Below are 26,428 nucleotides of genomic sequence, written 5' to 3'. Positions count from 1 at the left end.
TTTTCACTCCCGGATTCAAATTCCCCTGGTGACTGGTCTCCCTATATTTCCATAAAAACACCCTGAGTCATCAAATTCAGACCAAGAAACTGACTGTGAGCATGGAATTCAAGATGACCTATTTTTCCCTGGTTACATTTTTGTCAAATAGCAGCTGGCTAACACATGGAGCCGTGGAGCTTTGACATCACTTTAAAACTTCAACTGTATTGTTTTTCATACTTACTTTCAGAATTGGATGTTATAATTTTCCCTCTAAAGCTCAAAATCCGTGAATGAAACTTGTTTGGGCAGACTCTCAAAAGGTAAAGGTACAAAAGTCTGTATCCTGAGTTGTCTGGCTGAGATAAAGATCAATAAAGTTCCCCTTGGACTATGAGCATCTTATGGCTGATAACTTTTAAGATAAGCTTCATTTGATGTGGAAAAGGTTGGGACAAACTGAATGTATTTAAGTGATGATTATGGACTTTCAAGACTCCTAGTGAGTTCACAAAACACTTTGTAGAAGCACAAAAGGCTGTCGTAAAGTCAGTAACTGGTTGAGGAAGGAAGGTATGACTACAGATGAACCTGTTGGAAAACCACTGTCAGCACCTTCACTGCATGTTGAGACTCAAGATACTACTGTCATACTACTGGGCCTCTGATCTTATCCTAAAAATATGGTTAGATGGTCACACCCATCTCCATCAGAGTTGGCTAAATCCAGAGCAACATCTAGGAAATGAAGTTCCTTCTCAAATGAGCTAAAATCTTCTCTTACCTTATTCTTTCCACACTTTCCATTTTCTGTTCTCCACCGAAAAGAAGGAAAGAGCAGAAAATGTTATTGTCCCTCAACAGCACTGCTGACTTACTCCTCTTTCCCCAGTACATCTCCAGGGGCCTGACAAAAGGAAGAGGCTGAGGGGAGAGGGGAACTTTACTAAATTTGGAGAGAAGGGCAGCTAAGATAAGAAAAGGATGAGCAAAATCACTGTGAGAGTCTGATGTGAAAAAGCAAGCAAGGGAAATACTAAATTTGTCATGAGCAGCTAAACATAGCACGAGAGAAAACCAGGCGTATTTTGGACAGAGAATATATTATTCATTGCAATAATCTTAGAAAATTTACTCAGCTTCAGCATAAATACCTGATCTGTGGCACAGTGGTATATACATTCAAAAGCAGGATGGTTGACTGCAGCCTCTTCCTCTGACCTGGATAAAAGGGCTTGTGTTGTACAGCTGGGCAACATGGCAGCTTTTCCAGACTTCAAGGGGATGTTAATTCAATCACTGTTGAATTCATTTCACTAACTTTTCTGCTGTGGGCATGATATGGCTATAAATACTACTTTTTCTAAGTCAATTAATTGGGGAATTCTTGAGGCCCAGTAAAGGAGTCACCGATATCACAAGTGGTTATGGAAAGGGTTAAGAGAGCTTCAGTAAAATGGCACAGGAATATGGGAATGAAACAGTAAAGAAAACTAGAAGAAAAATAGCCAAGCTGTGATCATTAATATTTTGAAACACCCTTTTGACAGGAGGAGAAAGGGAAGAGTAAATTAAATTTTTGGAGTAATATATAATTTCTGATAGAATGATTACAGGATCTGAATGAAACAACAATTTTCTTTTTTTGAGGGTAAAGGGAATGATAGTTTTGTTTCTAAACTTCAAAAGTAAATTGATCATCTTCTCTATCTAATGTTCAAGGTTAGTTTTTTTCAGCATTCCTGCCTCAGTCAGAACCAAAAGATCTAATTTCAAGAGTGTTTGAAGAGCTTTTAGAAATAGGAAATACCAGTATTGCCTCTGCTGTCAGAATATCACAGAACTGTTGTTATATTATTAAAACATATCACAGAATAAGCTAGAATTTTTGGAGCTTACCTTCCTACGATGGGATGGCACAATAAAATACGTTTCAATATTATGCTTCTTCAAGAAACTGTTCCTTTCATGACCATATCCTGGTTCTACCTCGTAATCCCCATTTAGGCACTCTAAGGTGGTCTTTGTAATGTGAACTTTCCTGAAGAGAAAAATTGGACATTGTTGTTTGAAGCAGACACATTATGAGCTAGTTGCTACTGAAATACATTCCTGTGCAGAATCATAAAAAGGTCAAGTTACATACAAAACCCCATTTTTGTTGTCAAAAAATTACTTTGTCTTTTCAGCTAAATAGAACATAGAATATTTCTACTACATGCATTTTCTAAACTTGAGCAGAATGAACAGAAAGAGAACTGCTGACTGTCCAAACACTGCAGATTTGTTGATTTGTACAAAGTGAAAGTCTGCACGTCATCTTCCACATTGTGTGGCTTTCTTAAGGGTTTACCTCACTGCCTGCTTGGAAAAACATCCTGCTATTTGAAACTTGGGAGTTCACACTCCGAATCTCTCCTGTGCATAAAGCAGAAACTTCTTTTCCTTTTCTTTCTTCTTTTTCTTTTCCTTTTTCTTTTTCTTTTCCTTTTCCTTTTCCTTTTCCTTTTCCTTTTCCTTTTCCTTTTCCTTTTCCTTTTCCTTTTTCTTTTTCTTTTTCTTTTTCTTTTTCTTTTTCTTTTTCTTTTTCTTTTTCTTTTTCTTTTTCTTTTTCTTTTTCTTTTTCTTTTTCTTTTTCTTTTTCTTTTTCTTTTCCTTTTTCTTTTCCTTTTTCTCTCACTTTTCCTTTTTATTCTTTTCTCTTTCACATTTCTGACTGTTTCATTTACTCTGTTTTGTACACAGTTTTCTAATTCACTTTATTTTGGTAACTCAACCATCTGTTGTTTTCCAATCCCGAAAACTGTCTTCACATTTTCTTCTGAAAGACCCTTTATATTTGAAATGTCTTCACGGAAGATATCTGAGAAGCTATTACTGCTTTCCTCTATTAAACATGTGTTCAGATTTTTTTTTGCTGGAAAGCCTTAAGGTAAGGAACATACAAAATACACTGTCAAAATTGTCTAAGGCAGATATATGTAACAAACAGAAATTCACTCATCTTAACCACAAAAATTAAGAGGTTCCATTGTCCCCCTGTTCAGCAAATCATGATCTTGTAAAAATCCAAGAGGATGGTAGGTTCCAGTCCAAATGTGAGTTGCAGACAGAAGTACACCTATGCACCTCTGAACAGTGCACAGTGTGTGTTTAAATTGGGCTCAAGGAGTACTTAAAAGTTCCAGGATGTGCCCCCTTGGTTGGCTGCAGGATTATGTACTACCATATCATATACATGCACATCATCAATATTTGAGTGCATAAATAAGGATTTCAAGATCCCTAAAAAAATCTAAAAAAAATTTACAGCACAGTACTAGTGTTGGAAATCTTGCCATGTAAAAGGAGTAAGGCACCCCCCCACACACATGTAGAGGTGCAAGGGTAAAAAATTATTGGAATAACTAGGGGGTTTTACTTTTATAACATGAAATAATGAAAGTCTAGCATTCCTACATTCCTAGTATTGCCTCATTCCTACTCTTTATATGTGGCAGCTTCTAATAAGGATTTTGTTTGGAAATGTTTTGCTTCTAATCTAAGCTATTACGAATGTAAATATTAAGATCATTTGGAGAATTCCATAGGATAAATCACATAATACATTGATTGCTCTTACTGAACACAACCCTCCTTATCGACAGCAATTATGTTGCAAATGCCTCAAAGAAGGGAATAAATTCTTCACCCATACAGGTTTCTGTTTCTTTTTCTATGTTTCTTTCTCAGACTTACCCAGGTAGTCCTCCAGCTTCCATTACATTAGCTAAAGTCACATCATTTGACCAGACATCATATTGCCATTTTCGGAGACCCAGGACCCCACAAAGCACCCTGCCTGTATGCAGTCCAACTCTCATGTTGAGATCAACCTCTGTGGCTTCTGCAACAGATCTGGAAAAGGCAGCATCAGAATATTAGTCTTTACACAATGACACTTCTCTTGGTTTTCTTTTTCTCTCCTTCCCCCAAAGTTAACATATATACACATGACTGAACAGACAGTATCTTTTAAAAATCTCAGATGATATAGTCAGAGACTGTTCTTTTCTTTCACTAGTTTCAAATCCCCAATTGTAATTCCAAAGAAATAATTTTCTTGGTCATATTTTAATTACTGTTCAGCCAAAATCTCAGTATTTCTAAATTTCTTAACCTAATACATGAAATTCAATTTTCCAGTTTTCAAGGAAAACCAGAAAATGTTATGTTTCATTACCTTTAATAAAATAAAAGGAAAAAAGAGGATAATATAGCAAATGTAGTAAATGGCTTTGTCACAAAACTTCCCTAAGACTATAACTTTTAGGTTTTATTTTCTACTTTTGCAGTATTTGCTATCACGGTCCTACATAAACTTAGATATTTTACTGGGGGATAAACAAATAACTTTCTGTCTGTAACTCAAATAATCAGAGACAGGCAGATTAAGTTCTGCACTTTCCTGTTTATCTTGCATCTCACATGTATTTACTTTTTTGGGGTCATAATTGTTCCTCTTCCCAATGAGCATTTATTTCAGCAGGATGACAAGTGACCACACAGTGATTGCTGGAATCAAAAGAAGATTTTTGAAACTATCTTATTAAGCTTAATTTTAACCTGACATGCACACAAGCAAACATGTTTATATTCTACCACTACTTCAGACTACTTTCAGCTCAGTATTAAATTGGCCCACCCGGCTTCTTCTTTTCACCAAAAATCTCTGTTTCTCCTTATCCTAGCCTTGGGTTTACTGGTTGGTGGGTTCTTCTCTCCCTAATTCTTTTTTACGCCCATCACTTCACTCATATAAAGACCATGCTTGATCCTATATGGGTTAACTGAATTTCATCATGAAGGAGTTTAATATTAAACACTGAGGAAAAGATTGATCTTGTGAGTGAAATATGAACTTGAGTCACTCAAGACTTGCATTTCATTTCTCTCCTCCTTTACCACAGTTGCTGTGACTCAAAGTAATTTTATCCTTTTTTAATTCTCCATCTGTAATATCAAAATAATACTTTATTTTCTTTACTCCTTTCATTTGCAGTGGCATGATCTCAAGGTAATAGTGTAAAACATTTAATTTGTAATTAAAATAATACAAAATAATCTGGAAGAAGACCATAGTATGGACCCCAACACATCCTCTCTGTGCAGCACAGAGGGTTAAAAATAATTTTAAAAAAAGTTATTGTGACAACATATATGTTGTCACAGTTTAGGTTTAAGATGTTCTCTAAGTTCACCATTTAATCACAATTTCACTTGAATAAAAACCTATTTAGTTTTAAATTAATTTCCCCCCCCCCCCCCCCCCCCGTCTTCTTGGATGATACTTAATATTTCATTATATTTTTTCAACTTATATTTTCACCTTATGCTACTGCTAGGCACCTGTTGCAACTACTAGTAATCACACAGAGCTATGCCTCGCCTTCACCTTTATGGTATGCTCAGCTAAGCATCATTTCCTATGGTAACACAGAAAGGGCACAGACATATTTAAATGCTCTTACAGTTTCTGTGAGAAAAGAGGTATGAAGAGGTACTAGTTAAGAAGGCAAATGGATAAGCAATGATTCCACTTTACTATGCTCTAATTGGTTCAGTTACCCAATTACAGAAGTACAGAACAAAGAAAATGATAAAACCAATAAATCAGTGCAAGAACAGCAGTTGAAGAGTGATTATAAACACTAATATCTTTGCAAAGCTCCTGAAAGAGTGGCACAGAAACCACCTGCAACTATGGACTTACACCTGTAAATGAAATGCAACATTCAGAGATTTTCATTGTGCAGCTGGGAAAGGAGGAATTAATTGGCAAAGTCATTATTAAAAGTATTTCTAATTTTGGTGCCCCAGTAAAGAAGGATTCTTCATTTCTGTGAATGAGGGACATGGTATAATTCACACCCTGCACTGACTTGTTAACACTGAAAAGGAGCCTTGAAGCTAATAGTCTTACACATTACATGCAGAATAACACTGTGCATAAATCTTTGCAGCTCCTTATGTGACAGAGACACCTGGCATTCCACAGTTAAGCTGCAATCCAAAAAGAGAGAATATCAGTGAATAAATGCAACTGACTAATCAGTGTAAGACTTGATTTTCATTAGGTTTTAAATTTAAATTTTCCAGTGCATTTAATAGGAGACCTTAAACTTAGGCTCTGGCTGCAGTTTTCCCTTGATCTTCACTGACCAATACGTTTTTTAAAGTATAGTCCAACTACAGCGGATTTGGCAGAGAGGTCTTCAGCAGGACTTTTCAAGTATTTCAGGAGTAGTCACTGTATCTGTCTCTTGTATAGCTGTACTCATTTAAATACAATTAACAGAAAGGGCAGCATAGGTCAAGATGTGGGGTGAGCAGCGCAAGATACCTGGCGTTAAATTAAGTCAGGAACTCTGCAGCCATGAAGTGCTGAAGTATATATCATGTCAGCCATCACTAATGTGAGTAATGTGGAGACCTCTTTTGTCCCCATAGGGAATCTGCACATACCACATTTTTCCAGTCATATTTTATGCAACAGCACAGAAAGGCTTATGCACAGGTTTCTGAAAGATTAAGTATCTCGTCCTATTTCTACTCACTGCAAGTCAGCTTTCCTTTATTCAGTATCTGCCTCAAAAATGACTCCAAGGAGTCCAAAAAGGACTCAAGTGTTACAGGGTTTGTTGTGCACACTGTCTGCTTGACAAAGCCTTGAGGAAATGAAAGCAGCTACTAATATAAGCCACCTAATGATAACTTAACCTTTGTATCTTCACCTGTGCCATTAACAGACTGACCTTACACCAAGACCATACCCTGCAAGCCAAAGCCCTTCAGGATTACACCCTGCTTGCCCATCCATGTTCTCCTGCATAACTAAGTACCTATGTAATTATCTTCATTGGCAAACCTGCAGACATGTGAGCTTCTCTATTTGCAAATGAATGTTATTTTTTTTTTTTACCCATTAAAAACAGTATATAAAGCCTCAGGCTAAATGTAAATGGAAAGAGTGAAATTCAGACATTGATAAAGACCACTCCAGACCTTTGACCTTGCTTTGCCACAACTAGATTGAGAAAGGGGGAAATTTAATCGGCTTTTAAAATTTGAATAGCATAATAAAAAGTAAGTGAAAATAAATGAGCAGAGAAATACAACATGGCTGATCGTACTCCTACTTAAATATGCTGGACTGTATAATGTACCAATGAATCATGAAGCATAATCTGAAAACACTTTGTGTTTTGAACAAAAGATTTTCAGAAGTAGTCAGTAAAAAATATAAATGAAGAATACATTTTTACATTTTTCCCAGAAACTACAGTGTGTTTCATGGGTGCTTTCACCATTATTAAAACTGAGTAGGAAAAAAAGCTCATGAACAGTTCACTAAACCTTTAAAATTTACTTTGAAGACCTGTGTGCCCTTTATGCAGTTCGTTTACATAAATATACCCCACTGATCTATCAAAAATGAGGAATGTTAAGGAATATATAAAGAATAGGCTTTAAATACACAATCAGAGCAGCACCACAGCCGTAATCCCAAATAAAATCAACATTTCTGCACTAAAATATCACAAAAGTGTCCAATGATGCATTTTAAATTATAAAAACATTTCTGAAAAAACACCAGCACTTCACAACCAAGCCATGAATAGAAAAATAAAATAAGTTTCTCAAATAAATTATTCATCATAACTTATTCTCTCCTAAATTCAGATACAATATACTCAAGAGTTTTCCAAATGTTAACACAGAAGTAGGCCCAGAAACAAATGGAAATTGAAAAACATTTTCTTTCTAAACTAGAAGCATGCAGAGTCTATGTAAGTGACTAATAAGATAATGATCTACCCTGACAGCTCAAGTATCCTACCAAGCCTTTAAAGTTTAGTTCTCCTTAGCTATAAATATTTCATGGGCTGCTACAAACCATCAAAGTCATTTAGATCATCTGCAGAACGGATCCAGACCTGTGCTGCATATGAAGGGGAAAAAAAAAGCTCTGCCTCCCATTTCTTATAAGTTATTTAGGGCTTTTCTTTAGGTCCAAAATTATCTGTGTAGAATTAGATGTTTCCCAGTTAAAGGCACAGACAAGATTCTTCATTCAGTTACATACGTTTGCTTTTTAGATACGCATCGTTGTAAGGCAAGGGTGGCCTTCAATTTTGCATGTCTCTCTAAATATTTCTGTGCCAGTTCCATTCCAACTACATTTAAGAATTGGTCGGTTCATGGATGTTAATGACAGAAACTATTTTTCTGTGAACCTGTCTGTCAGACTGTCAGGGCACAGGAGGAGAGGCCATGGCCTAGAGCACCAAGCAGCACCTGTACACCAGGCCCCCTTGCCTCCTCCCTGTTTGTCTTCCCACGAGGCAGGGGCCATGATAGGCCTCTCAGTCAATTTTTTGTTGTCTGAAGACCTTCGCTGTCCTGTTCCAGCAGCTGTTTTTCTAGGTCAGGAGTGTTTTGTTTTTTTTTTTTGTTGTTGTTGTTGTTGTTGTTGTTGTTGTTGTTTGTTTATATGCTTTTTTGTTTGTTTGTTTTTGTTGTTTGTTTGTTTGTTTGTTTTAAAATACTGGCCAGAGCTGCAAGCTTTCCTCAGTGGTAGACAGCTTCCTCTGCTGCTGAAAATGCAATTGCTGTTTCTCCTAGAATTCAAGGTCAACTCACTCCTGCTAATCCAAACTTTCCCATATCCTGGACCTCTGGAGGACCAGAGGAAAAAATATTGACAGTGATGACATCAGGAAAGTTAGTGCTTCTACCTTCTTCCTCGGACAAAAGATCAGAGAAGGGAAACTTGACATTTCAGTTAGGCTTCCTCAAACTGGCTACCGTAGTTCTCTTCCCCAGTACCTTTGGACAGGCGAGAACCAAACCCATAGGAAGGAGACAGTTCAAGCATCAACCTCCACAATGTCCCATGCAACCAAGCAGCAACACAACGTGCAGGTGCAAAATAAGCCTAACTTCTATCTATGAGGTTTTACATGAAAGACTGGTGGAGTCATCTATATTAGATGGAGTCATCCCTCTGGGATAAACTCACCTATGTGACACAGAGAAGAGCTGACAGACCCCACTGGGGGTGCCTGGTTTTCAAGAAGCAAAGGTTCATGGACACTTGCCTTCAGACCTTTTCAAACCCCACATGCAGTAGCAACATTTAATTCAGGGGGCCAGACGAGACCTATTCTATAGTAACCCTCCTCCCCTCTCCCCCATAATATATTTATGTTAAACTTAAGTAGTCAGCAGCAGTTGTGATGTACTGATGTGTTCCTACTGTGCCATGCTACCTGCTAATGCAGACATAACCAGTGATGCAGCTAGCGGTGCAATTCCCGCTGAGTCAGTACTAAAACGGCATCCTGGTAAGATGTCAAGGGCAGGAGTATCGTGAAAATGTACCATTTATATGACGACATGAATGATTATGGGATCCCATTACACTTTTGACAAGTTTATGAATGTCAACCCCAGTATTTTAGCCCAGTCCCAAATCGAGTATTTAAATCCTGCTTACCTAGATTCTCTCCTCATTTTCAATTGGAAACATTACAGTTCACTTCTTGCCCTGTGAATTTATCAAGTGCATTTTAAAAACTCTCTAATTTCATCACATTTAATCTCCTAAGAGGTTACATTTCTGGACTGAGACAAAAAATTGTTTAATATAATTGATATCAGTTGATGAAGTGCTCTGTAAGGAAAGATGAACTATTATTAAGAATGTATAAAATTGCCCTTGTAATACTACCTTAAACTAGAACTCTATCCAGTTTATGGAGGAGAGAGGGAAGAGCTTAGATAGCTGGGCAAAACTTTCCTACATGGAAATTAGCTAACAAATATATCTATTTAGAAGGTAAAATACTGCAGTAAGTAGAGTGGAACCTTCAAAAGTGGCATGCAATTTAATTAAGGTAAAGAGTGGACTTGGCCTAACACACTGATCAAAACCAAGGTGAGGACAACATCTGCTACATTAGAGCAACATCTGGCACATCAGAGGCACTAATGAACATGTCTATTTAAATTATATTACTAACAAAAACCTGATAGTTAAAATTCACCTGATGAAAACAACATCGGAAGTATACAACACTTAACTCCCACTTAAATACTGCCATGATGGTTTAAGTCACTGTGAACTAGAATAAACACCTGGCCTGTATCAAGTACTGACACAAAACTCATTGTCAACAGAAATTCTTTTGGAATAGAAACAGAATATAACATTATCTGTTTTGTTGGGGTTTTTTTAAGAAAAAAAAAGATCCTCCTATAATGAATCTAGTCTGACTTTAACTGTGCCATTGAAAAAAATACATTGTAGAAGGCAGATGAAATTTTGAAAATTTTAAGTATTTTATAATATTCTTTGAAAAATACTCTGAAAATCTCAATCAAATTGTAATGAGGCAATATTCTCAGATGATACTCACACGCAGCATCATATTCTATGATACTTAAATAACAGTTAGACAGAGCATTAAGATAATAGAAAGTATCAATTTATATGAACTCATCATAATATTCAATTTATACAAATCCCAGATCCATCAGCCAGACACTAGAAGTTTCTATTCCTTGATTTCCTGGAAGAAGCACATCTTGGTGATACATATCTCTGGGAGAGGCACTTTTGATAGATACATCAGATGAATCACAATTCAAGTGGTATTATTTATCCCAAGTAACATGACAAACTTGTCACTAGGAATGAGAACTTCCAAGCATAGATTTACAATGTCAAGACCTGATTTCTGCAGAAAAGTGAATAGACTTTTAGAACATAGCTGGAATCCAACTCTGGATGAAAGAGGGAAGTTTAAAAACAAAAGTGACTATAAATCTCATAAGACTCATAAGCAACATCTAATAATCATACCAATAAAAAATAAAATGTTGCATTCCAACTTTACCATCATAAGCTCTTCACTTCTCCTTTTCATTTGCTCAACGTGTTTTCAAACAAATTAATCTGGGGAATCCATCTTCTAACTTTGGTCTCTGTGAAGGAGTGAAGCGTTTTTTCCTAATCTTCAGCAGAACCTATTTTCCTGGTTTGAAGGTCTTTGTGCAGTTGGCTTAGCCACATACTTCTGTCAGCAGAAGAACCTCATCCAGAATCCAACAATATCTGAACGAATGATGCTTCATTTGGAGTAAAAGAAAAAAAATAGCACTGCCATCAAGGGCAAGGGTACTTGGAATGCATCATCTTCCTGTATCTTAACATAAGCAGAACAGGAATATTCATTTAACTAAGAGAAGAAATATATGTTGAGCCTGGATCTTACAGTCCTTACTCACACTACTACTTCCTCATTGAAGAAAAAAAAAAAATGTGGATTCATTAATTATCCTTGTGTACAAAGGATGCAGAATAGGTCTCTATCCATTTAGCAACCCTATATAAATCGGGCACTCTTATCCATCTTGCCCTCTCACTGTGCTCTGACCACTGACTACGCTAAAGACTTACAATTTATGAATTCTTTAAAAAATAAAATGCTGAAACTGTCAGTTATCTTTTACCACAACCTCTGAATGAACATGTCTAAATAACATACTACATCCATTGTATTTCACTTTGTGCCCATTTCCTCTTGTCCTGACACTGGATACCACGGAGAAAAGTTTGGCTTTGTCCTCTTTACACCCTCCCATCAGGTATTTGTATGCATTAGTAAGATTCCCCCTAAGCCTTCTCTTCTCTAGGCTGAAGAGTCCCAGTTCATTTTTAATTTGACTCCTTTTTCAAGTTTACAGTATGACAGCAGCCAAAAAATAATAACATAAAAAGGGAACATGTTTCATTTCCAATATTAGTAAAACTGAAACATTCAAAAAAAGGAAGTTCAGACAGTTCTATCGCTACCTTATTTGTATACATGAAACACAGCACAACTACTGAATTAATGATTACTTCTAGGTTTAAAAGAGGATGAGAGCATCAGCTACTGCTTTTGAGGGATTAAAAAAAAAAAACTTTGGAAAATGTGTACAAGGTCTGTATATCTAACTATGCTTCTACAGGCCAAGGCTTCATTTTAAATGGAGTATCCATATGCTGATGGAAGAATGCACATATAAATAATTTGCAGGCTTAGAATATTCTTCTAGGATTTTACAGTATCATAGACCATCATATATTATCACAGATTACAAAGTCTTTTATCAATTTTACAAATGTTTACAAACACGATGAACTTGCATTGAATAAGAGGGAGAATATAGATTCATTTACCCAACTCTTCACACTCTGAAAGATTTTACAAATGAACATTATAATAAAAACGAATGGATTGACCTAGAAAGGAGAATCAGCCTTCAATTGCTTTAAGTACTTCTCTCCTTTTTTCTGTGCTTTTGAGTCCTCTGTAAAGAAAGCTCAATGAATCCAGGCTCACAGAAGAGTTTAAGGTTCATATGAACCAACAAAAATGTGTGGTAATGTCCACGTTCTCCTAAGGCATTAGCAGGGTTTGAACAACTGGCCATTACTTCTGTAGAGATAACCATGATAAATTGCGTGAGCAAAACCTACAGTGAACTCTGGTAGAGGATCACAATACTCATTCTTCTACAACACTAAGACTCTCCAGAAATAAACTCTATTTGGTTTTGGAAAAACAACTTCTTTGTGTGAATATATGTGCATAAAGATCCTCACATACAAATGGAAGATGTTAGATACATGATGTGGCAAAATCTTTATTAGAAACAAGAAAGAAGGTGAAATGTTCGAAATAAAAAATGCATAATTTGAACTCTTAAGCCTTATGTTTGCTTATTTTATAATATTTTTCTTTATTTAATAGCTTACTATTCATTTTAAAATTGAGGTTACACTGTGCTCTATTCACCCTCAAAGAGAAGGCAGGTCTTCTCTGTTTAAAATGCAAATACTTGGGGATTAGCTGAGAGGAAGCAGAACCTCGAGTCAACTCCATATTCCCACAGTCCAGCTGACAACAGATAGAAAGAATAACTTGCTACTGGAAACAGAGGTCAAACACTTTGCAGTATAGAACAGGATAAGGCCCCTGATGTGACACACTTGTGCAAGCTCATTCCAAATGTAATAGCACTGTGCTGACCAGTACATATGTACGTACAGAATTAATACAGGTGTGCACTCCCTCCTGTAGCCCTCCTATAAAACACACACACACACAGAGCAATGCAGGAGTGAAGACACTTCCCATCTTTATCTCTTCCCTCCTATGTCATGAAATAGATCTCCAGCTCTTGCTAAAAAGCTCATTCACAGTTCTCTCACATTCACATTTTCTGCCTTGGTAAAATAATGATCAACGCAGAGCTCTCAAGCACAAAAAAAATCTTCTGATCAGCAAAGTGAATTTCACATTGTGTTTTTGAAAAGCGGAATATATTAAAGGTTTAAACAGGACATACAGAACGGAGAAATCAGCAAGCTATCATTTTGAGAATACAAAGACATATACAACATGCATACATCAGGACTGGCTTTGAGTTTACATGCTGATGTGCAAAATGAGCAGTGTTTATCACCGTACAATAAGAAATTGGACTCCTTTCCTTGTGGCAAATAGCAATAGGAATATTTCTTTATTTCCCAGTGTCTTTCTGTCCCCTAATCAGTACACATATGTTCCTCTACATACTCATACTTGTGCAGTTTTTCCTCACAGAGATTAAATGGAGTGGAAAATTGATGTCTAGAGTGACCCTTCCTAAAGCAAAGATCCTATGACCTGAGTGCAACAGTGTGAATCGCTAGGTGGGCCGTGCTAGCAGACACTCATGTTTTTCTGAGAACACACTTCCCGAATGCCCCACGGAAGCTGTTGTAGCACTCCTGTCCTGGTTCACCATGAGCAGTACTTACGTGATGGTGTCAATCATATCCAGTCCCATTTCCACGCAGCAATGGGCATGATCTGTTTTGGGCTGAGTCAATCCTGATACACAGTAGTAACAGTCCCCTAGGATTTTGATTCTTCTGCAGTGGTTTTCCTTTAATAAAAACAGAATGAGAAAAGTTTTACTATTGATATAAATATTCCAATATTTACAGGATAAAATCTTCACTAATACTATGCAATCATTCAGAGAATCCTTTTGTGGTCAAATGAAATAATCTACAGTTCATGAAATCTGGGTTCCCTGTACAGAACAGCTGATATACACATATTTGTTTATTTATTTATTTATAAACACACACACATATACTGGAGTTCAGCCCTGCATTGTTCGACACACATAGGGTAACACACTGCTTAAAACTATAATTCTGAACAAATTCCCTTGCCCTCATATTAGGTCAGTATGAATTCAAGATTTGCAATGAGACTTCATTTCTGTATGAATTCAAACCAAAGGACTGAAGCCAAAGTACTACTGAGTATCAGGAAATGTTTGTGTTCTGAGAAGCTTTTGTTTCAAATCCAGTTCCATCTTACCAGGAAAGGTGGAGTATTTGTCTGTAAAGGTACACAGGTTTGTATATTACTAATTCATTAATCAAAATCTATAATACAGCATGATTAGTGTAAATATGACACACTTGCAGACCAGAAGATATAGTCAGTTTGCATTACCATCAAATTTATCTCCTGTTTGCATACAGTTTAATTTCTACGGTCAAAGAGATCTGTCTAAAAATCTCCCATTCTGAAAAAACAATGATGGCATGTGACAATTGCTACACTGGTCTGAGCAGAAAGTTAATTTCTGAACAGAGACCATATAAAAAAATGCCTTTAACAAAGCAGTGCCTTTACCAATAAACTATGAGGAGATGACTGTATCCTTTGCAGCTAGACTATGGCAACTTCTACCCATTTAGAGTACAGCACAGAAAAGTAAATAACCTGATTAAATGAATCCAACGTACACAGCTGGGACTATGCTAGTAAGTGCCATGGAAGATTAGCTGTTGTGAATATGATGAGAGAGGATTAACAAAAACCTGATTCCTCCCTCTGCAGTGTGCTATATAGACTTGACCTCAGTGGCACAAAGAGAGGGCAGTGCAATGGGTGCAATTTAAAATTTCTGAATATTACCTAATCGTACTGATTCAGCTTCTCATACGGGCACATACTCTCATCCTGCCTCCTGCCTACAAGAACCAAAGTCTCCCTGAACTGACCACGCTCTCCAGGTCATTACGGGCACTCCAGCCCAGAAGCGATGCTCATGCCTGCAGCGAGCCCTTTCCCTCTGACATGTCATACACCAGCATTCGGGGCTTGTTACTGCACACTCTTCCAGCTGCAGGCATTCCTATGCCTGCTGTCTTTGTAAATGTTTCTGAGTATTGAACAAATATCATGAAACGAGAATTACCTCTGTTCAGGCATGGAGGAAGGCACGCTAACACTGTTTGGTCTACTTCTTTTTCTAAATTAAGCAGTAAATTTCAATCTTGAATCAAAGAAGAGAGCCATCTTTTTGGGTATGCTTAACTAGTAGAAACGGCTTTTCTAAGAGTGACTACTTAACATTTCTTCTGCTGTACAGCAGGATTTTAAAAATATCACTAATTATCATTGCTAATATATTTTAATGAATGTAAGCATGATTATTCTAGAAGCATTATCACCAGGGTCTTAGAGTATTCCCTCACCCTGTAGCCACAAAACGCCTTACCAATTTTACTCCGAGTTTTAACTGGGTATTCTGAGATCCTTGGCTAAATGGTATTATATAAGTAAAATAGTTATTGATGCACACAAAGTAATATGCAGACCTCAAAATATATCCTGACACAAAACAGGCCTTCCAACTCAAGGTTTTTGGACAGAAACCACTAAGTTTTTAAATAGAAACCACTAAGATTTTTAGTAGAAACCACTCACTAACTTTGACTGCCAAAATAAGCCTTTTTTTTTTTTTTTTTTTCCCTAAATTGTGGGCAATCTTGAAGCAGCAGAGGGTACTCAGTAGTTAAAGCTGGAACTTACTTTCCAAAATAAATCCAGTTTTAGTCCACCTTTCAATCTTCTATAAAGCCCTTTTCATCTTCAAATTTGGTATGCATGATTTGTGGCCAGGCAATGACTATTTGACCCAGCTGAAAGTTATTCAGAAAGGCCATTTCAGTAACCCGGGGTGGACAATAAGTATGTGTTAATCGATCAGTGTTCTCTCCTATTCAGTGTCTACCTCCAAAATGGCTCATTTCTAGTGACTTATTTTTCTTAGGCAGCTTACTGTGCTATAGAGCAGTACTGCACATTTTATAACAGGATACACAAAATTACTGTCAGACTGGCACAGCACAGTCTAGGAGCATGGCAGATAGTTTAAGAAAGGAAAAGAAAATCAGAACAGAGCTTGATCCATTACCATCTTTCCAAGTCAGTTTATTACTTGTGCAGGATAAAAAAAAAAAAAAAAAAAAAAAAAAAAAAAAAAAAGAGAAAGAAAATATGGACTACAGCATTTTCTGGAGAGGTATTAGTTCTGATGGAAGACATATGGCTAAATCACCTGCTGTTTTTGAAACCATCACTCTGTTCCTTATCAGATGGCATCTTCACTGTCCTTATTTATAATAATCAATTAATATACTGTAATCTCTAGAAAAATTGTTTGCTTTCTTTTTCTCAACATATGAGTCAGACTTCCAGGAATGAGATGCAGTGCAGTTTTGTTACAGCAATCTTTTTAAGGATTGATATGCAAATCAGCAAAAAATCCCCTTTCCCTCTCTTTGTTTTATCTCCTCAGCAACTCCCAAAGAAGCCCTTGACTCAGCAATATTTTTCACATTTGTGAATGGTGATGAATTCAAGTGTGATAGTTACAAATTCTAGTCACAGCAATGGCTGCTTAGGAACAGCTGATAACTTGGTTTTATGCACGGGATAAAAAGCACCAGAGATTGCTAGCGCTGCATTAGCCAGGCAGCTTGCCCACCTGCAGTGCCTCGCGGAGACGTTCCCAAGCAGATCTGCAGAATTCCCCCTGGCACAACTGTCGCTCACAGGGTTTCTCAGCGTGAGGTGGAAGCCCAGTTCGGAAAGCAGAGGACACTTCGAAGTTGCTAAGAGCTTTCATTATACTTTCAGACAAGCATTTTATAAAGCAGTTCATTCTGTTAGGTAGAACGGGGCTGGAGGAGGCCCTTCTGTTTCAGACATCTCTGGGTTTTTGTTGTTGTCGTAGTTAAATGGATTTTGCAGAAAGAGTGAAGTCTGCCAACTTATTTGGACCATTAATTCCATATTCTTCCCATACATTTCAAATATTATTCTGTATACTCAGGATAAGGTTGGGGTTCTTTTAATAAAATGTAAAGAGAAAAGAATTTATGGTTTGTTAAAAAAAAAATAATAAAATGTTGTCTGAAAGAAATAACAAGGTTTAAGGAGCTTTCAGACCTCTCCCAGCAGAATGAATAATCAGACAGCTAGGTGTTCTCTGGAACAGAGAGGTTGTACTGGAGGAGTGCAAAGGCTTTTAAAGGAGGATCTTTCTTCTCAAGTGTCAGATTGTGACAATACTTATTGTCACTGCTGGATTTTTTGGTTTTGTTTTGTTGTTTTATTTATTTTTTTTTTACAGGCTATCCAAGTAAGTAATCATTCGTTACATGAATAGATCCAAAGTTGGGGATGATCAGTACAATATTTTCATTTCTTGTAACACTGTCTGGCAGGAGAAGAGCCTTTTAAAAGCTCTTATTTATTTTAGAGATGGTAGATGCTAATGCAGGAAAGAGTCCCTGCTCTGCCTTCTGTTACTGCAACAATCTATGTATTTCTACATGCTCATGTGTCATCATGGTATGTGAGTACCTATTGAAGTGAGCCAAAAAGGAAGGTCAGATAGATTACAGTTTTAAAAAACAAGATTTTAAAAGCTAAACATTGAATTTCTGTCCCTCATAACTCCACTAACTGCAGTGGAATTACACCAAGGATGGGTCTGACCCTATGTGACTCAATTATAATATATTTTATGCATATTATACACATCCATCTCTTTTTCTGCAAGCCTGCTAGCAACCTGATTTGCAGGTGTGTTCTTCAGACTTTTACTGTCCTGTCCTCCTGGATTTACCAATTTATGAGTAGGAGGGATTTTATTCATCCATATATTCTGAAGACACTTTTTTGCCATACCTACTAATAAAACCTGCCTCAGCTAAGGTACATAAAAAGATTCTTTACCATATTGAGACAATTCGGATTTAGTTATGCTGTGCAAAGTAAGAGTAAAGCTTAATAAGGCCTACAAAAAGATGCATAAGTAGTGATTCCCATTCCCCCTAACTCTGACCCTAGCAGTCTTACACTCTCCTAGTATACTCTTGAACATGAGCAGTAGCATGTAACTAAAAGGTAAGTTAATACAGTAAACTTAACAGTAACTAAAAACATTTAGTTTTGTTCAGGCTAGAAAAAATGTGAACAGGAGTTTGGTCACTACCTATGATGCTTAGGGATTGCAAAGCTAGAGTCTTTAAAAAAAAAAAAGAGAAAAGAAAACCAAAAGAAAACCAAAACCAACTTACGTCCCTGTTCGGCTATTTAAGTGTTGGGGTAAAAGGGAGGAGATCTATTAGGCCTGGACGTGCACTGAAGGCTTTACTCTCTCAGGGGAAGGCTGTGGCAACCTCACCAAACCTCAGACTTCAGCATTAGTGAGACCTCTGGATATCGCCCCTGAGTAGCTGCAAATTAGTGCAAGAGCAGCGCTGCCTGCAGCAGAGAAGTGGCAGGAGATGCACTGGCAGCACTGTGAGCAGCGAAACTGTTTGAATATGGGGAGGAAAAAAAACATCCCTGAAAAAATAGCTGTTAGCTCAATGTTTTCTTCTCATATTGAAGAGGAGTCTTGGGAAGAGGGCAGCCACCAAAATGCAAATCTCTGATGGGTCAGTTTTCACCGCGAGTAGAATGGATTCTGGGGTGGGGGGCAGTGGAGAGCTACGAGGGCTGAAGAAGCCCTCTCCTGTCCCTGCCACTGATGGAAAGAGCTTCGTCACTGGGCCAGGCAGTGCCACTGAGGGGCACGGGTGCCCTCCCTTACAGTGAGCCAAAAGGAGTATCAGTGACCCTGAGAAAAAGGCCCATCACAGAAGTACTTTTGTGTTTTATTCCCCTTCCTAGTTCACCTCTGTTTTCCTTCCTTCCTAGTTTATCAGTCATTTTCTTTTGGAAAGTTCCATTCCAGCAGCTTCCTCTGAGCAGCCTGCTGTGCTCAGAGCTGAACTGTTTGTATCAGATAGGCAAAAGGGATTGAATTTTAGTTCATGTTAATCAGCATGGCATTGTGGGTTTCAGGGGAACTAAACTAATTTATGCTAGCTGTCCGTCTGATCCTCATGGACCTATAATTCAGCCATAATTCAGTAATCCAGGCTAACCACACCACAATTACAGTCCTGTCTTAGTTATTAGAGTATAAAATGACTATCGGAAAAAAAAAAAAAATGCACAGCACCTCTAAAACTCCCCACGGATGTAAAATAACAATAAAATGCATTCCCTATTTACCTCTCTTCACAAACCTAGAACTTCATTCTGCTTCCAAACAGTCGAGAGAGGACGAGATAGGATTCACCACTGTTACCACTGCAGCTTATTTTCAATGTATTTAGCATGTGTAGCATTTTTAACATTTACAACACTTTACGCCAAAGTGCTATTAATCTCAACAGAAAATTGGATTAGAAAGCTTTGAATCACTTTATAAGTTAACATAAATTTATCTATATTACAGATGTGTATAGAGACACAAAAGAGACTTGAAGGAAGAATAGTATTTTCTACTACATCCTCTAAAGCTGGAATGATGTTTCTATTCAATTTCATTAAATTTGTACATTAGATTGGAACAGAGGTGGAAAAAACCTACATTTTGGCTATCATGCTGTATAAATATATGCATCCAAAAAATACATATGTGCATGCACAACATGCACAGACACACTGTTCTGCAAATTTACCTATGCCCTCTTGCATACATACACAACTGATGTGACAAATGCAAACTTTAACATTCATCCTCTGGAGTACTGATACACTGACCAAGGTGGCTCAGCCTGACAGTTGTGATCCAGACACCAGTTTGAGCCCCCCTTTTCAATAGATTTGAACACAGATTGGTTGAAGACATCTGGGTGTTGATACGTGTTCCTGGCACTACTAGTGTACTACTTTCTTTATGCAGAGGTACAGCGAATGCCTTGCTGCTCCAAGTGCCTTTGGAAGGCTATAGTACAGTGTTCTGCTCTTAAGGAAATGGTGAAGGACAAGCCACCCTCCTTCAGGGTCATAAAAGAAAAGGCAGTGAATTGGATGGGGTTAGCTGGAAGACTGTACAGAGCAACTAAGCAACAGCATATTAAGATACTAATTTAAGTTCAGTGCGTGGTGAGAGGGAGAGATCCTTTTGATCAGTTTACATTTTTCATATTTACACTTTCCTACTGTCTTTAATCTCCTTATAAAATTAAACAAAACATAGATCTTTCTGTTTCTGTTTTTTTTTTTTTTTTTTTTTTTTTCCTCAGCTGTATAACTCCATTTTGTACACCAAAGAGCTTCAGAGAAAAAAAAAAAAAAAAAACAAAAACCAAAACAAAACAAAACCAAAACATTCCACAGGAAGGACAACTCAGTGAAAGTCTCTTAGACTGCAGCAGTATTTACAAATGATGCAACTAGGTGCAGAAAAAGATGAAGAGGTGTTTAGATTCACATGCAAAACACTCTTCAGAACCCTACTTTGAATCCTCTTTGCAAGGATCCTGTTTCTGTGCCGATGAAAAGTGAGCTGACTTGGGCTAACTTCTAACAGGCAAACCTGGACAATCTCTTTCAGTGTCTCACCACCCTAATCATGAAGAATTTCTTCCTTACATCTCCCCCAAATCTACCCTCTTTCAGTTTACAACCTTTGCCCCTTTTCCTATCACTACAAACCCTGGTAAAGTCTCTTGCTGACTTTCTGACAAGCCTCCTTTTATATATTGAAGGCCACAATAAGGTGTCCCCAGAGCCTTCTCTTCTCCAGGCTGAACAACCCCAACTCTCTCAGCCTTTCTGCACAGGAGAGGTGTTCCAGCCCTCTGACCATTTTCATTGCTCTCTTCTGGACCTGCTCTAACAGGTTCATGTCTGACTTGTGCTGAGGGCCCCAGAGCTGGATGCAGAGATTACTCACACCATCTTCAACTTTCATTAATGACAAACAGTAATTTCACTTTTCATTTTACTTTTTTTTTTTTTTTTTCCAGTAAAACAAAAAGATTTAGCGACATGGTTTCTCTGTGTAGTACACAAATCTATTTTAATAACTATGCTGAATGTGGGCCACAACATGTGAGAGATTATTGAAGCCAGTTTATCAGATAAACTTCATAGTCAAATCCTGAGTGTAATGAAGTGACATGGAGCAGCAGCTCCATTATATTGAAGTGTGCCAATAGTGATAATACACTTTTGAAAACTGTCTAACCCATTCGAAAATTTCATTGAATCCTGTCAATTAATGCATATGCATTTTAACGTTTCTTTCACCCAGGTTTTGAACCGTCAGTTTAAAAATTGAAACAACTATTTTGATAACATCTTAATGGAATAAAGTCTGCAAATAGTAACTTCAGCAAATTCTTGCACCTCTGCTCATACCAGCATAAAAAAAACCTTGAGAATGTCCTAACTGCAGGGGTAAACCTTCAGTTTAGCAGGGTATATATACATACTCATAGCAATACTGGTTAGTATAGGCTTAAGAAGAGTTCTACAGAGTGGCGCAAATAAGGAAAGGAAAACAAATCTGGTTACAGTATAGGAAGTTGTTCTGGTTTGGGCTGGAATAGTTAATGTTTCTTTTTGGTAACTAGAATAGTGCGGTGTTTTGGATTCAGCTTTGGGTTTGGTATGAGAAGAATGCTGATAGCACACTGATGTTTTCAGCTGCTGCTGAGACTCCAAGGACTCTCCGACTCCCCCTGTCCTGCCCGTGCGCAAGGGCACAGGGAGCAGGGAGGGAGCACGGCCACAGCACCAGACCCAAACTGGCCAGTGAAATATTCCATATCATGGGACGTCATGCTCACTGTAAAGAGGAGGGGTGGGCGGGAAGGGGCTCGCTCTCTCCCTCACTCTCTCTCTCACTTCCAGGATTGCGATTGCAGGATCTTGGTATCTCGGGGTCGCTGGCCGGGAACGGGCTGGGTATCAGTCAGTGGGTGGTGAGCAATTGCATTGTGCGTTGCCCGTTTATACTTTCTATTGCTGTCATTGTTCTCATTTTATTACCATTATTAAGCTGTTTCTATCTCAACCTGTGAGTCTCCCTTTACCCCTCCAATCCCCTCCCCCATTCCCAGGTGGGTGGGAGGGTGGGTGAGTGGCTGTGGGTTTGACTGCCGACCAGGCTCAAACCACAACAGAAGTACCACAGAAAATGCCTTTGTAGGCTCTGACTGAGGAAAGCTGGTCATCTCCAGATGAGCATATGTAAGCTTCTAATTTAGCAATGTATTTGTGAAGTCATGACAAATTATCTACCATCGTGGGATCCTTATATGCATAAACAAATGTAGTGTTATTCAGATAACTATAAAAAAGAAGACATTTGCTTCAAATGCTTTCCCTCAATTTTATTGGCAATTATATATGCTGACCTGTAGTAACCTATCGGTTCTTGGCCTACCCTTTCCGTGCATTCCCTTTCTCACAATAAATTCTTTCCCTACTCCACATGGAGAGTAATTTTACAAAACGAGAAGGTTAAATGTTTTTAGTCCTGGAGAGTCAGAACATATTTAACAGTCATATATGTTAATTTACTTGGAAAGAAAAAAAAAAAAATTTAGCCAGATGTATTGGGTCTGGATGAGATGGAGTTTATTCTCCCCACAGCAACCCTCACAGTGCTGTGCTGTGCTGTGCACTGGTGGCTGGGAAGGTGTTGATAACCCCCCCAGTTTTTTGGCTGCCGCTGAGCAGCTCTCACACAGCACCAAGGCTCTCTCCAACATCCCCCTTGGCAGTAGGCTGGGGGTGGGCAGGATCTTGGGAGAGGACATGGCCAGGACAGCTGACCCAAACTGACCACAGGGATGTTCCAGACCATATGATGTCTGCTCAGAAAGAAAAGCTGAGAGAGGGGAGGAGGAAACGAGGGGCATTGGTTATTACAACATTACTCTTCCAGAGCAACCCCTACACATACTGAAGCCCTACTGCCCAGGAAGTGGCTGGATGTCGTCTGCTGATGAGAAGTAGAGAATAAATATTTTGTTTTCCTTTGTTTCCCTGTGTGGCCTTCGCTTTTGCTTTATTAAAGTGCCTTTATCTGGACACATGAGGTTTTTTTCCATTTTATTTTCACCCCACCCTGTCCTGCTGGGGAGGGGAGTGACAGAGCAGCTTGGTGGATACCTGGCATCCAGTCAAGGTCAACCCACCACACAGGAATATTTTACACAATGATGATGACTGATAGGCATGCTTGTCTCCTTCCAGCTCTCAATAAGTATCCTTTAAGATGCTGTCTTATTATGAAGAGGGATATCCCAGGAGAAACAAGCCAAATACACTATAACATGTTGACAAAGTAAGCTCTAAATTTCAGGAAATGGATATTTTTCCAGACTCTTCTGGAAAAAAACATGACAGAGAGGATTTTTAAAAACTTTTATGTTTGTGCACTGACAAACATTCATACTCCAAACAAAAAAAAACATGAGAAATCTTCAAGACCTAATTTCTGGAAATGGCCATTTCCCTTCACTTGGCAGAATTACTGAAAAATGACGGCATGAGAAGAACTAGCAAGATATTGTACACAGCTGGCTATAAAGAAAATAGTTTCCAGAAAGGTTTCCATCGACTCTAAGGAGATAAAAAGTCTGGCTTGCGAGCAACAGAGCTGTGCATAGGAAGAGGACTCCAGGTGGGACTGTGTATGCAGAGTACATTAGACAGCTAATGTTACTTACATATATGTTAGCATGTACATACATTAGACAGCTACTGTACACACCTGGGTCATCAGTCAAACAGCCTCTATGACAATGGAGTGAAACAGGCACTGCTGGAGTGCAATTAGACATCCCCCTTGGCTGACACACATTGAAATCCAGAAATACCTTTCTCTGTGCTAACTGTATAAGGAGTCAAAACAATTAGTTTCAGTACAAATGCCCACACTGCAAGCATCCAAAGCTAATCAGAATAATCCAACACAGTCTTATACAAAGGTGCAAATCTCAGATTTGCAGAATACAAACTAAGGAAGAATTTGGTAATTTACCACAAGCATGTAAATCATGACAAGAGTCGTGACAGAGAATTGGCATACCAAGCACAGTATCCTCTTACTTAAAAAGTACCATAAAGGAGGTTAGGCAAAACCTAACTTCTGTGATACCTGCCCATTTATGTATTCCTACATTACTTAAAGTGTGCGACATTATCTTCCCCCGTGGAAAACTGTGCCACAGACACTTACTTTAGCTTCACACCATACACACGTCATTAGTTCCTGATCCTATTGAGTTGCAGGCATATTCATTAAGACCACTTTAATTTAAGAAAGCTTACTTCCTTTGGTCTCTCTAGGAGATCTCTCGAGATGGCTGTTCAGAACCAGACTCAAGTTTACATGCACGATCTGCTTCAGTGGGATCCTGTGTCTGCACTGACTGTCAAGGGAACTTGGGGAGACAGGTCTCCTTAAAATTAGCCTTTGTAAATATCCCCCCCTAGTGCACACTTACCATTTTCCACAAAGAAGGGTTAGTGCTATAAGTTTATATCTATGTTTTTCAGCACTGATTTTCCCATCTTCACCAGTCCACAAAACTTTATTCATTTTATATTTTAAAAATACATAATTATCTTCATATAAACTAAAAGCATTCCATAGGTTCAATAAATCAATTTCTTAAAGTGATGCTTCTAAGAATAGCTAGTTCAAAGAATGACAAAGAACTGACTGTTCTTGACACTGTTAAAAACAAAAACAACACAGAAGCTGATTAAAAATATTACTTGCTCACTCTTTGCCTAAGGCTCAGAAGCAATGTTGTTATGTTCAGTATCTTTGAAGCTGAACAGGTACAAAAAGCCACTTCAGTAACATTGAAATTTGGAAATTAAAAATTGTTAAAAGCAAAGAAGGTAATTAGGAAAAGATGCTAAATTAAAATGTAAAGAAATAAAAATAGACTCAACCTACAAATACTGACAAAGCCTGAAGGTATACATAACTGAAAATGGAAGGAACAAGAAGTGGTTTGTGTCAGTCTGGCTAGTAGATGAGATGCTCAAAGTGGCACCAACAAATAAGATCTTTCAGAATATCAAAATCCTCTTCCAGAGATGTCATTTGAAAAGTGCCTGAACTTCATTTATCCTTTTCCACTTGTAAATGGAAAGTCTGAGAAGTCTAAGATACGGTAACACGGAAGCTGAAAGGGAAATAACTGAATCTGTAAAAAAAAAATAATTAATTTTCCACATAGATTAGATGCAGGAAGTATGTGAGAAAAATCTACCAAAGAAAAGAAAAATTAAACAATATAAAAACTTCTCTAAAAATTCAATCGGTTTTATTACGATGCAGGAGGCTGGAGAAATGCCTCCTCTTTGCTATTAGGATGACTTACTACAGGTAAAATATCTTGGGTATAGCTGAACTGTATCACAAGACAGTGGAGCTGTGACCATTACAGCACCCGAGCAGGGGCATGTGCAACTCTGCGTGATGCCGCCTGCGTAACCACAGTTTTGAGAACCTTCCTCATTCACAGTAAGTAAATCCATGCCACAGCTAAAGCATGAGGAGAAATTGCACTGAAATATACAGTCTCGTGTCCAAGAATTACTTGGGAACATAAAAACAACACAATGCAAATGATTATATTTATCTCATTAAAATTTGTCACTGTTACAAGTAAGCTGAAGAAGGACTGTGCTGGGTTTGTGTATGGCAGGGGTTTTGGTGGCAGGGGAGGGGGCTACAGTGGTGGACCCTGTGAGAAGCTTCTCAAAGCTCCCCCAGCTCCAAGTTGGACCTGTCTCTGGCCAGGGATGAGTCAATTATAGACGGTGGCTGCACCTCTGTGATAACATATTTAAGAAGGAGAACCTGGGAGTTGTGAGGAGTTACAAGAAGGACACCTATGGTGAACACCAAGGTCAGTGAAAGAAAGGAGAAGGAGATGGCGGGGGAAGCCGTGCCAGAGCAGAGATCCCTCTACAGCCCATGGTGAGAGGGCCCAGGGAGGTCACTGGTGGAGCAGACGCCGACCTGCAGCCGGTGGAGGACTCCATGCCAGAGCAAGGGGCTGCACCCAAAGAAGGCCGGGACTCCATGGGAAACCCCTGCTGTTGTAGTTCATCACTGGGAGGACTGCAGCCTGTGGGAAGGACTCATGGTGGAGAAAGTTTGTGTAGGACTATCT

The 26,428-nt window shown here is 38.3% G+C and overlaps 1 protein-coding gene across 5 annotated transcripts in view; it reads right to left on the bottom strand.

Annotated features, from left to right (window-relative positions):
* Positions 1-26,428, bottom strand: part of ADCY1 (adenylate cyclase 1) — a 169,239-nt gene that overhangs the window by 58,441 nt on the left and 84,370 nt on the right. For all 5 annotated transcript variants that reach the window (XR_006166890.1, XM_042806792.1, XM_042806793.1 and 2 more), the window contains exons 5-7: positions 13,877-14,004; positions 3,721-3,879; positions 1,882-2,023 (exon numbers count right to left, since the gene is read on the bottom strand). Coding sequence is in view for 4 of the 5 variants with exons in the window: in XM_042806792.1 (XP_042662726.1) it covers positions 1,882-2,023; positions 3,721-3,879; positions 13,877-14,004 (429 nt within the window). In the remaining variant the exon portion in view is untranslated. The remainder of the gene's footprint in view (positions 1-1,881; positions 2,024-3,720; positions 3,880-13,876; positions 14,005-26,428) is intronic.

The sequence above is a fragment of the Tyto alba genome, unplaced genomic scaffold (assembly GCF_018691265.1).
Source record: "Tyto alba isolate M040663 unplaced genomic scaffold, T.alba_DEE_v4.0 Super-Scaffold_48, whole genome shotgun sequence".
NCBI classification, from domain to species: Eukaryota; Metazoa; Chordata; class Aves; order Strigiformes; family Tytonidae; genus Tyto; species Tyto alba.
The sequence above is the reverse complement of the archived record's forward strand: the minus strand, read 5'-3'. Positions and strand labels throughout refer to the sequence as shown.